This window comes from Capricornis sumatraensis, chromosome 8, assembly GCF_032405125.1.
Source record: "Capricornis sumatraensis isolate serow.1 chromosome 8, serow.2, whole genome shotgun sequence".
Classification (NCBI taxonomy): domain Eukaryota; kingdom Metazoa; phylum Chordata; class Mammalia; order Artiodactyla; family Bovidae; genus Capricornis; species Capricornis sumatraensis.
This window is the reverse complement of record NC_091076.1, coordinates 31407775-31420990: the sequence shown is the minus strand read 5'-3', so window position 1 is coordinate 31420990 and position 13216 is coordinate 31407775. Positions and strand designations below refer to the sequence as shown.

Sequence of the window (13216 nt, the reverse complement as noted above, 5' to 3'; positions counted from 1 at the left end):
CTGGAACCAGCTGCAACTGATGTTGCTTTGAAAATAGTCCAGTTATTGCCCTTTAGCTCCTTATTTGTTGTTGTTTAGGTCCATTTCGGGTCTGACATTTTGGCCACCCAATGGACTATAGCCCACCATGCTCCTGTGTCCATGGGATTTCTCCAGGCATGTACTGGAGTGGGTTGCCATATCTTGCTCCAGGGGCTCTTTTGGACCCAGGGATCAACCCTCATCTCCTGCATTGGCAGACAGATTGCCTATAGAATGTGTATCTCTATAAATAACTCGTTTTCTCCTTCCTCTGACTCACTCTCAAATTCTTGCCAGTGGGAAGCCAAGCACCCTTGCTTGGCAGTCCATGCTAAAGACTCCTGCAGGTCCCAGAACATGACATTCTGTCTCCTGCAATACCTTTACTGCATATGGTGTTCTTGTGAGCATCTGTTTCAAAAAAATTTTTTTAACAAGGACATGAGACTTACTGGATTAAGGGAACCCCCTCTACTCCAGTATGACCTAATCATAAATTAGTTATTATCTGCAAAGGCCTTATTGCCAAATAAGATCACATTCTGAGGTACTGGGAGTTAGGACATAGAAATCTGGCAGGAATACAATTCAACCACTAGCAAGGGTACTTCAGCACTACAACTCCTTAAATATCGACATTTTTCCTGTTAGGTCTTCAGGACCTTAGTGAACATTCACTTCATGCAAGACCCTTGATGGCAGAGAAATGATAGCAAGTCTTTGGAATTAATGATCCTTTGTGTTTCTAGCCTAGGGAAGCAGTATAGCATAGGCATTTAGAGCTCAGGCGCTGAGCCAGACTGCCTGGGTTTGGGTCTGGCTTCTGCCAGTTACTCATATGTGGGTGTGAGCAAGTCACTTAATCTCTGTGCTTCATTTTCTTTATCTGCAAAATAAGGATGATAGTGCCTAACTGATAGTGTTGCTGTGAGGCTAGAGCAAGTTACACATGTTTCATATTATTAAAACAACTTCAAAATCTAAAATGCTCCAATTTAGAGAACCTTAAAATGGCCTGTAATCAGAGATCAAAATGGTGGGATGCACAATATAGAAGCTCAATATAGAATGTAGGATGTTTGAGGCTAGTATGGCCTTTATAGACTGTGTACTTCAGTGTTGTTTTGCAAATGAGGAAATCAGGGTTCAGAAAAAGGAACTTGCCCTGGATCAACTGACTCATTTGTGGAGAACCAAGACTATTAACTCTGATGAATGTTCTTTCTTCTCCTCCCTTATTTAACATCAGTGAAAAATTAAGCCTTTAACCATACACTGAGCATTTACTCCAATCTAGGTCCAACATCAGGCTCTTTAAATATACATGTGAAGTACAGTCCTTGGCTTATATAGGAGCTTAGAGCTCAACAAAGAGCTAATTAAATATAAAAACACGGAAGGAAGTAGTTTGGTTTTTGTTAACTTTTCCCCTGTTTCTCTTGCAGCAAATAAAGAGAAAGCGAGTTTATAGTAAGTTCTGGCTATTCACTGTTAAATTCAATCCTTTTCCAGACTTCCTGATGCCTCATCTTTGCCTAAGACCCTCATTGCTATCTTTTTATATTCTTGAGAGGGACACATTCTTCCTCTCCAGAATTATACCAGAGAAGTCTCTGAATCTCCATTCCATAAATAGACCTTGGTTAAGTGACACTTTGGCAGTAGACTTTGTGTTGAGCACTGTGACCCAGAGATAAATCAGACAAGGTTCATGCTTTTAAGGAAGAAGAGTCTGCTGGAGAAGCATCTCAAGAAGTAACTGATGCAGTGAGATATGTGTTATAAGAGAGGTCTGTGAGGAGCTCTGATAGCAGAGAGAGAAAGGAATGACTGAAGTCATCTTTAGCTGCTGTCGGTTATCAGAGTTAGTTCTGAATTTCCTTCATGGTCCCGGGACTGTGCCTTGCTGACAGCCTTGCATGTCTCATTATTAGGAATGCCACAGCAGTGAGCCCACTCACTTCAGACATCGAATATCACTAAGTTGGAGCAGAAGAAAAACCCACAGGCTGTTCCGGATGTAATGGAATTTTATAACTTGAGGAAGACCTCCAACAGTCAGAAGTACATGAGATTTACAGGTATGGAGATTGTGTCCAGGGAAGTATAGGAGAAAAAGAGTGTTCAACAGGGTGAAAAAGCTCCACAGGTGTGTAGGTATGGGAGAAGGAAGAAAGAACTGGAGAGTGGAAATGGTACTGTCAGCTAAGATGGAATTTTGGAATTTGAGAGCCAGAATGATGGGTTTTACATCAAGGGCAGTCTTTACTCTGAAACTGCAAGTATTTTCTTGGCCATGAAATGCAACTTGTGGGGTCCTAGTTCTCTGACCAGGGATTGAATCAGGGCCCTTGCCAGTGAAAGTGGGGAGTCTTAAAAACTGGATTGCCAGGGAATCCCCTGAAACTGCAGATTTTTTAAAAGTAGTGCAGGCTTCCCTGGTGGCTCAGACAGTAAAGCGTTTCCCTGCAATGTGGGAGACCCGGGTTCGATTCCTGGGTTGGGAAGATCCCCTGGAGAAGGAAATGGCAATCCACTCCAGCACTCTTGCCTGGAAAATCCCATGGACGGAGAAGCCTGATAGGCTACAGTCCATGGGGTCACAAAGAGTCGGACATGACTGAGCGACTTCACTTTCACTATATATATATATAACACAGACTAGAAGATGTAGATTCTGACACTCACTAGGTTCTAACAGTCATTTCATTCTTTGAAGCTCAAAATGGGAATAATAATTCCTATCTCCAAGGTTTATAATGCAGATAAATGAGCTCCCTAATGTAGAAGTTCTTTATAGGTTGTAAAACAGCACCTTGGAAATGTAGCCATCATTATCATCTTTGTTTTCAATATCAGTAAACTATGTGATAACACATTTAATGTGTATCTTTTACACATTAGGGAGGCAAGTCCAGTTTCTTCCTCAAGGAACTGATTTTTATCAGTCAAATGAAAAACAGGCAAGTAATAGTAAATGGTCTTTAGGTTTACTCTTTGTATACATATATATAAAGCACCATGTTTTTCAGAATGTTTTTAGTCACAAAATTGTGATTAGAATTCAGGTCAGATCTCCTGGTTCCTGAGTACGTTTTACCTAAAGGTTCACGAGTACCTTTACAGTTTACCACTTGCTTCTAGTAACTGTATTTGGAGAACCTCCTTCCATAGCAGAGAGATTTTCCTTTTCTTAGGCAATTCATAAGAAAGCCTGCATTTCTAGAAACTTGACATTTATATAGCATCTTAGAAGTTAGGGCAAGAAGTATCCTTAGTATACACCAGTTCCCCTTTCTTTTGCAGACATTAGAGCCTTTCTAATGTGGCTGAATGTGTGGTCTCTTAACCACTGGTCTTAATTCTGAGTCCAGTGCTCTTTCATTGTATCTCTTTCAAAGGGAAGTATTGTTGGGGAAGGTGAGACCACAATGAGCTAGCTAATTTTGAAGGATGCTTTTCCCAGCAAGTATCTGACTTGTCGCAAAGGGCTCAGATATTGAGGATGACAGACCATGGCTTTGCTGCAAGGGTCATGCATGTCCCTAGCATATTTCCTCCCTGACATCTGGCCTGCTGGGCCTGTCTCACTTCTTTCACTGGAGGCCTGGATCATTCCAAGGAGGCACTGGGATTGAGAAATGCTGGGTAGGCAAGTTTTCTAGTCAGGAGATCAGGGCTTGTGTTGTATAGAGTTTGTCATGGGAACATCAGATTAGAAGCTGGCTTTGAAAGCCTTAGCAGCAAAGTCTTTGGAAGAATCAATTTTTATGAAGAAGAATTCTTCTTTGGAAAAATCTGTTTTTATGTGTATGGATGTATACAAATGCCATTTATGTATATGGAAGCATAGCTCTTTGGGTTTGCATATGTTTGAAATTAGAGTCCACTTCAGTATTTATGACTGAATATGGGTATAGATATACAGATGCAGGTTGTTCTGTGTGTGTTCCTCTGTGCATGCATAAATGAATAACATCGAGTGGATGTGTATAGATACATACCCTTACAGCTAATTTCCTGTGTATAAATTGTGCGAACTTGTATATATGTGTTTGTGCTTGCATGTGCATGCATGCACACATGTGAGGGAGTTTTAATTTTCTAGAAGCTGAAGATCAGGGCTAACTGTCCCCTGTTCTCGTACTACTAATTATGATGAAACTACTCCAATTTGTATATGCTTACACATGAATTATCTCACCTGACTCTCATGATTGTCTTGAGAGATTGGTAGGGAAAGGACTATTATCCCCATTTTTCAGACTCAGACAAATTAATTAGGCTCTGGGAAAGTAAGTGACTTATTCAGAGTGTCTCAACTGCTGTGTGATGGAAGTGTGTTCTCACTTTGGGCCCTTAAATCCTTTGCAACCCAAGGACAATCCTCCTTGCCAGTTTTTCATCAAGTTTCCTATTTTTAAGCACTTTGTTTTCTCTACCAATCAGTAACTAATGTGATAAGCAAAATGTAGACTAGATAAACAACCCAAGGTTCTGGGTTAGAATCTAGATTTAGGCTACTGATTTATGTAAACTTGTACTGGTCTTTTCCCTCTGAAACTGAGTTTCTTTATTTGTAAAATGAAAAGATTGAAAGTATGCTCAGTTCTACATTCTGTGCTACAGGATATGATTTTTTCATATAGAAATTGTTGTTGTTTAGTTGCTAAATCCTGTCTTGACTCTTTGTGACTCCAAGGACTACAGTATCCCAACAGATTGTAAATCACATTTTACAAAAAATAAATAGAAGTGAAATATTTAATACCAAAATATCCAGTTTATAAGGTGAAGGCATAGTACTGCACTTTGCTGTGCTTAAGGTAGTACACTTTTGGGAAAGAAAAGTATGAATCAGTACTGAATTGGTTTCTTTAAGGTACAGATGGTCTTCAAGGTTTAAGAACACATATCACAGTTACATGCATTCCATGATTTGTCATAGAACCAAAGAAACTGTCCTTTGTACTTCTACGATGGAATTGGGATCTCAGACATTCTTTTGGCTTGATTCTTGATGACGAATATGTTGAATTTTGTCCTCCTTAATTCCATTGGTGGTAAACTGGTGAAGTCAGTTTCTTCTTGGACCTTTCAGAATAAGAGAACAAAACCAAACACAATATTTGGTCTCTAAACTTATTTTCTTGCTATGTTCTTCTTTGGATCTATGTTTTGCATTTCATTAAGTCTAAGATACTATTCATTGTAAGATGTACCATTATTTTATATGTCACTAAAAGAAAAAAAAGTTGCCAATTAAACCATGAAATGATGTTAATTGCAAGACAAATCTCTGTTTTGGAGTTGTTAATGTTAAATAAAAAATCCATATCTGTAAACTAATGAAATATGGTAATTATCTGATTAAGGGAGCTTGGAACTGTTAGCAATAAGAGTTCCTGCCTTTGGTTATACTTGAGATGATTAAAGCACTCTTTTCCTAATTCTTAGGGTTTATCACTCTGTGGGAAGTAGACATGGAATGTAGAAGGGTCCTTTTTAAAAACTGGTCTTAATTTGTTATGAAGGCTCAGCACCATGCCAACCATGATTATTTTTTCTTTCGCTTATAATGCAGGAAACCTCTTTGGTCATCGAGGCTTGATGATGATATAGTTGATGATACAGATACAGTTCTAGCATAGTTTTTTAGAAGTACACCAGGGTTGAACTCTTAACTCCTACCAATCTGTGTGTTAAGCAGTTACTGGGCAAATTACTTAACTTCTCTGAATGTCAAGTTGCCAGTCTGTAAAAGTAGACATAATGATAATACTCAGAGCTGTACTGGGGATTAAAGGAGGTAATGTATATAATGTGCTTAGCATGGTGTTGGTCCTATGGTACCAATAACACTATTATTATTATTCTCTGTGCTTGGCAAGTGGTTCACTGAATAGGCTTCCTTAGGTCTCAAGAAAGGATTAACTGTAATAGTTCAATGACTAAGTCCCTTGTCTTTTTTCCTTTGGAGATAAATTAGCAGAGGATTATAATCCTAACACTTTGGTAAGCCTTTGTTTCCTCTATTCTGATATGGGCAGGTATGATTTTTAGGGATCAAGTCAGTGTCACAGATGCAGAGTCTGGGCTGGGAAACACTTAGTCTTGCTCACTTTTCCACTCTGGGACTCAGAGTAAAGGACTTGGACTTAATAAACAGTAGACATCCCTTCCAGTTTTCATTTAATGCTCTAGAAATCATAACCGTGAAACCAGAATTGGCTGCTAGATTGTTTTTCATTTGTAGATATGAACCTTATGAAAACCAATTTGCCTTTCTTAGCTTCAGCTTTTTCATCAATTAAATGAGCATAAAATAGTTTGCCATTCTTGGACATGCCTTCAAATAATTGAATTTAGAAGAGAATTTCTTCTTTTGGGTTGCTTGGGTCTTCAAAACCAAGATGAAGACTAATTGTTAAGGGAGCAGATTCTATTAATTTAAGTCATTCATTCTGTTTTCTGAAGCTGTAGTGAATGTCCTGTCACTTGATGGGGCATTATATGAATCATTGAATTTTTTGGAAAGTAAAATTAAATGAACTCACGGGTCTCTGCCTTTCTCAACTTACAAATTCTATTTTCCAAAGCAGTTAAGATGAAATGTTGATGTGTTTGAAAGGGTCTTATAAATAATAATCTGTGATGTATCTGAGAGAATACGGCTCTTCTTTGTACCAGATATTATCTTCTGTTTAAAGGTGGTAATTATATCAATTTATTAAATTGTATTGCTTTCCTAAACATTTGTAAAGCCCTTACTCTGTGCCAGGTCCTATGTGAAGAAATGGCAGTACAGGGATGAATAAGTCTTGTCCCAACTCCTAAGAATCTCCCAGTCTTAAGAGAGACATGAAGCCACAGACAATTACAGTACAGCATGCTAAAATTTCATGAGGTGAGGGGCTTTGTCTGACTTGTTAATTGCTGGATCCATGGCATCTGGCAACCATTTACTGAATAAAAGATTGGCTATACAAAGATGGGTTCTTGATGGTAGAGTCTCTTCTGAATGAGTTATCTAGGTTGAGAATTAAGGAGACACGAGAATATTCTAGACAGAAAGGAAGCAACCTAAATGTCCATCAATGGATGAGTGGATAAAGCAGGTGTGGTACATATATTCAATGGACTATTACTCAGCCATAAAAAGAATGAAATAATACCATTTGCCACAACATGGATGGACCTAGAGATTATCATACTAAGTAGGTCACACAAAGAGTAACATCATATGATAACCTTCATATGTTGAATCTAATATTTTTTAAATGATATAAATTAACTTATTTGTGAAATAGAAACAGACTCACAGATTTTAAAAACAAATTTATGTTTACCCAAGAGGAAACATTGAGGGGAGGGATACATTAGAAACTTAGGATTAACATATACATGCTGCTGCTGCTATGTCACTTCAGTCGTGTCCGACTCTGTGCAACCCCCATAGACAGCAGCCCACCAGGCTGATAATCAATAAGAATCCACTATATTGCACAGGGAAGACTATTCATTATTCTGCAATAACCTATATGGGAAAATAATTTGAAAAGGAATGAATATATATACATACATATATATATATATTTATATATAACTGAATAACTGCTGTATACATGAAACAAACACAGCATTGTAAATCAACAGTACTCCAATAAAATATAAGAAAGAGTATTCCAGACAGAGAGAGAAAAATTACCATGTGCCAAGACAAGGAGGTTCATGAGGTAGGCTTGTACAGATAACTGCAAGTGATTTGTTAAGACTGGAATGAGAAATGTGAAGGGACTAGAGATGGGTGATAAGGAGAAGGGTAGACAGGTCAGATCACATAGGAGATTTAACCATTTTAACCATAATGAGGAGTTATTCAAACATTTTAAATGGGGGAGTCATACATTCTAACACAATGCTGAATGCTGTTGCTGCTGCCGCTAAGTCGCTTCAGTCGTGTCCGACTCTGTGCGACCCCATAGACGGCAGCCCACCAGGCTCCCCCGTCCCTGGGATTCTCCAGGCAAGAACACTGGAGTGGGTTGCCATTTCCTTCTCCAGTGCATGAAAGTGAAAAGTGAAAGTGAAGTCACTTAGTCGCGTCCGACTCATAGTAACCCCATGGACTGCAGCCTACCAGGCTCCTCTGTCCATGGGATTTTCCAGGCAAGAGTACTGGAGTGGGGTGCCATTGCCTTCTCCACAATGCTGAATAACCACCCCAAATACTTTGAACCATGCTTCCAGCAGTGGGGATTTGTTTGCTCTGAGTCATTTATACCCTTATCAATTATATAAAAAAAATTTCACATATCCAACACCTTGTGGCACACTAGCTCCTTTCTTATTCAGTATCTATTTTAATATTCACAGGTGTTTTATGAAGCAGTTTATTATCATCATTTTATGAAAGATAAAACTGAAATCAAGAAGGGTTAATGGCAGTAGGTATGTGACTCTCAGTCTTTATTGCTTTCCCCTCATTCACTCTTTCATCAAATGGAAGAGATGTAATTAAAAGACGAGGATGAATTTGCATATGTTAAGGTCTTTGGGAATTTCTCCCAGTTGTTGAACTGTAAATTATTGAAGAGGCCTGAATGAAGCTGAGCCATGCTTTGTGGCTCAAATGTTTTTACACTTTCATAGAAGGAGCAATAGCTATTATTTATTGAATAGCTAACATGTTCCAGGCACTGTGTTAATAACTTTATATATGTTAGCATAATTAGTCCTCACAATTACCTTGTGAAGAAAATATTATCCTCCCCACTTTGCACGTGAGAAAACAGACTTTCCTGAAGGCTCATAATTGCTATTGTGGTACAACCAGATGAGAACTAGGCTATTCTGAGTCCCTGTCCTGGATTTTTTTTTCACTGTGGCAGGGAACTGAGAAAAAGGATGTTGGAGAGGTCTTATAAAGGAGATTGCAGTAAAGCCTTTAGTCTGTTGTTCCTTAGAGGCGAAGAGGAGCCCTGGGGTGCATGCCATATGGCAGAGAGGATAACACCTGCTTGGTAAAAACCTGTATTGGTTTAGAATCTACAATTAAAACCACCAGGCTGTCAAGATTATTTCTGCCCCAATTCAGAACGTGTCCCTGTGGCGCAGTCCTCTTTATCTGCTTGTTAGTATTACGTGGGGGATATGGTTTGTATTGTAGTAGCATGACATTGTTTTCATACTAGTTTCACATGGATCATTTTACTTGTCTTGTAAAATAAGTGGATGGGATTGTTACCTCCATGACACAAGAAACTATGAATCAGAGAGATTAAATGACTCTGTACCCTGGATGAGTCAGTAGTAGAGACCAACACAAAATTCAGTTCTCCTGAGCTTTTATTTATTCAGTCAGCACACGGTTTTGTAGTGCCTTCTTTTGCTCAGGTATTGATGATACACAGTTAAATATGCTCTATCTTTGTCCTTAAGAAAAAATTAACAACAGAATAGAGGTTGAGGGCTGCAAGAGACGTGTAATTAGTATACAGTGGGGGTCATATTTGATGGAGTGATTTATTCTGTCTGATAGTACAATGAGGTTCACACGGAACTGTTGGCACCTTAACTATAGGTTCATTTAACAAAAGTTTCCTTCAAGCTCCAGAATCGTTTTATTTGTGGCTCACTGATCTGAGATCTGGCCCTCAAATTCTAGCATTTTAGTGCCTGAATTCTCATTTATAAAATGAACACTTTCTATGTAATAGGCTCTTTTGGTACCAAAGACTCAAGGACTAGTAAGATCTTTGCTCTTGATCTCACAATTTAGTGAGGATTCAGAAAATATAAATAGGAATTTATAATGTCAGATAAGCACTGCTAATGATCCTAGCCAGAGGAAAAGGCAATGGTTTCTTGTGTGAGGTGACATGAACAAAAGCCAACTTAAAGATATATCATGTTATGCCAGAGAACTTGGATCTTGTGGTGAAGCTATGGAAGTATTTTAGATCGGATATTGATGTAGTTGGATGTGCATTTTAGTGTACGCTACAATCTCTGAATGAATTTGAGGGCTTCCCTGTTGGCTCAGTGTAAAGAATCCATCCACCAATGCAGGAGACATGGGTTTAATCCTGGTCCAGGAAGATCCCACATGCCTGTGATCAACAACTACTGAGCCTTGCTCTTGAGTCTGAGAGTTAACAGTTACTGAGATTCCAAGCTACTGAAGTTCACATGCCTTAGAGCCCATGCTCTGTGACAAGAGAAGCCATCGTAGTGAGAAGCTGTGCACTGCAACTGGAGAGCAGCCCCTGTTTGCCGTGACTAAAGAAAGCCTACGCAGCAACAAAGACCCAGCACAGTCAAAAATAAATAAATAAAATTAGCCTATCCCTCTTGCTGTGCTAAATTGCTTAACTTCAGCTGCCATTGCCTTCTCTTCTTAACTTCAGAAAAGATACATAAAAATCAATTCAAAATAATGCACCAGCATAAAAACAGGATATAAATGGGCCATTGCCAGAAATTCATGGAAGAGAGAAAGCAGATAAAACCAGGTTGATTGGAACAGAAGAAACCATAGCTTAATGTGTATAAAGAGGGAAAATCCTAGTAAAATCAGATGAGCTCTAGAAAATACTGGCTGAGAGAGAAACAGGAATGAGTCATGGGTCATCTTCATGGATAAATTATTTAAAATTCTGTATTCAAAACAGGAGGGGTAGTCTCCATTTTTGCAATTAACATGAGGTAGCAGAATTTTGATTCCAAGCTTACACAAGATAATTTTTTCTTTTTTTCATTGAAGTGTAACTGACTTAGAATATGATATTAGTTTTAGAAGTGAAAGTGAAGTCGCTCAGTCGTGTCCGACTCTTTGTGACCCCATGGGCTGTAGCCTACCAGGCTCCTCTGTCCATGGGATTTTCCAGGCAATAGTCCTGGAGTGGATTGCCATTTCCTTCTCCAGGGGATCTTCCCAACCCAGGGCTTGAACCCGGGTCTCCCTCATTGTAGACAGACGCTTTACTGTCTGAGCCACCAGGAAAGTCAACATAGTAATTCAGTATTTGGAAGTACAACATAGTAATCAGTATTTTTATGTATTACAAAATGATCACTGTGATAATTCAAGCTACCATGTTACCATAAATGTTGTTATCATATTGGCTATATTCCCTGCACTGTACATTATGTCCTTGTGACTTACTTATTTTATAACTGGAAGTTTATACTTCTTAATTGCCCTCACACAGTTTATTTATCCTCCTACATGCCTCGCCTCAGGCAACCAAATATTCACTGTGTCTATGAATCTATTTCTTCTGTATTGTTATGTATGATTATTTTGTTTTTTAGATTCCATGTATAAGTGAAATCATATGGTATTTGTCTTTCTCTCTCTGACTTATTTCACATGGTGTAATACCCTCTAGGTTCATCAGTGTGATCACAATTGGCAAGATCAAACTAGCATTCAAGCTTGATGTCAATATAAAGACAGCTTTGCACATGTAAAGTTCTGGTTTTATCATTCATAGGTGATCTTGGAAAGGCTAAACACCAAATAGTAATAATAATAACCTCCAGGGTTGGTGATTATGAACATTTACTTCAAAACTTACATTTTTTCTCAACTATTAGATTAAAATCAAACAGGACTAAAATCCTTGTAACTAACAACTGTCGTTCTGGGATCTCCCTGCAGTACTGACTTGGTAGTATTTTTGAATTTTGGAGTTGGAGTTTCTGTGCAGTGCCTTTCTCAGTTTTAGTTTGCTTTTGCAGTTGGTGGAGCCTATATTACAGTCGGTTTGGGAAAGTAAATGGAAAGTAAATATTTAGTATCTTTTAGGTCTCAAAATGGAGTATTTCTATTCTACTGTCACACTTGATTTATACTTGAAACTACAGAATTCTAATCAGGTTGAAAAATTCCCATTGGAATTTGGAAAACATTGTACTTTTGTCATTTACATTTCTGCACTGGCTATTGATATCCAAAACCATTTTATTCCTGCTTCTTTATTTTCTTCTTCAGTTGAGAAGCTTGTAGTATTTTTGTTACCATCACGTTCAAATTTTATTACTACTTCCTTATATTCACCTCTTTATTTTGTGAGGAGCTTCGTGGACTCTTTCAACCTGGAAAGTCTGCCTTCTGCTTTAGAAAATAAGTTTGAGTTGTTTTGTTGATGAGTTCTTCCCCTCTGTTTTCTCTTTTTTTTTCTTTCAGGAATTCTTTTTATTCAGATTATGAGCTTTCTGTTCTGATTTTCTATTTTTCATATATTTTCTTCTTTTTTTTATTGTATTGGTTTTGCCATACATCAACATGAGTCCGCCATGGGTAAACACGTGTTCCCTATCCTGATTCCCCCCTCCAACCTCCCTCCCCATATCATCCCTCTGGATCATCCCAATGCACCAGCCCCGAGCATCCTGTATCATGCATCGGACCTGGACTGGCGATTTGTTTCACGTATGATATTATCCTTGTCTTCATTTTGTTTTGGTTTATGGGAGATTTCCTCAAATTCATCTTTCAATCTGTCAAATTTTTTGTTTCTTTTCTCACATTTAATTTCTAACAGGTATTTAAATTTTTGTTTATAAAATTATACCATTCTATTCTTGTTGGACTATAAAGAAAGCTGAGTGCTGAAGAATTGATGCTTTTGAACTGTGGTATTGGAGAAGTCTCTAGAGAGTCCCTTGGACTGCAAGGAGATCAAACCAGTCAATCCTATAGGAAATCAGTCCTGGATATTCATTGGAAGGACTGAGGCTGAAGCTGAAGCTCCAATACTTTGGCCACCTGATGCAAAGAACTAACTTGTTGGAAAAGACCCTGGTGCTGGGAAAGATGAAAGGCAGAAGGAGAAGGTGATGACAGAGGATGAGATGGTTGGATGGCATCACCGACTTGGTGGACATGAGTTTGAGCAAGCTCCAGGAGTTGGTGATGGACAGGGAAGCCTGGCATGCTGCAGTCCATGGGGTCGCAAAGACTGGGACATGACTGAACAAATGAGCTGAACTGAATTGATAGCTACTTCAACTCTCTTATGGTTCCTGTTTGCATAGTATATCTTTTCCATTGTTTTGCTTTCAACATACTCATGACTTTGATTTTATAGTGTATAATTATTGATATATTTGGATTTACATTTCCCATTTGCTTTTTGTATTCTATATGGATCCTCTCCTTCAGTGTCTTCTTTTGTTAAATAAATAC

The 13216-nt window shown here is 38.4% G+C and overlaps 1 protein-coding gene across 1 annotated transcript in view; it reads left to right on the top strand.

Moving 5' to 3' along the window:
* Window positions 1–12324: 12324 nt before the first annotated feature.
* LOC138083517 (glycerophosphodiester phosphodiesterase domain-containing protein 4-like) overlaps window positions 12325–13216 on the top strand; it is a 130532-nt gene continuing 129640 nt past the window's right edge. Inside the window, 1 exon segment of the mRNA XM_068977377.1 lies at window positions 12325–12460. Coding sequence (XP_068833478.1) covers window positions 12325–12460 — 136 coding nt within the window.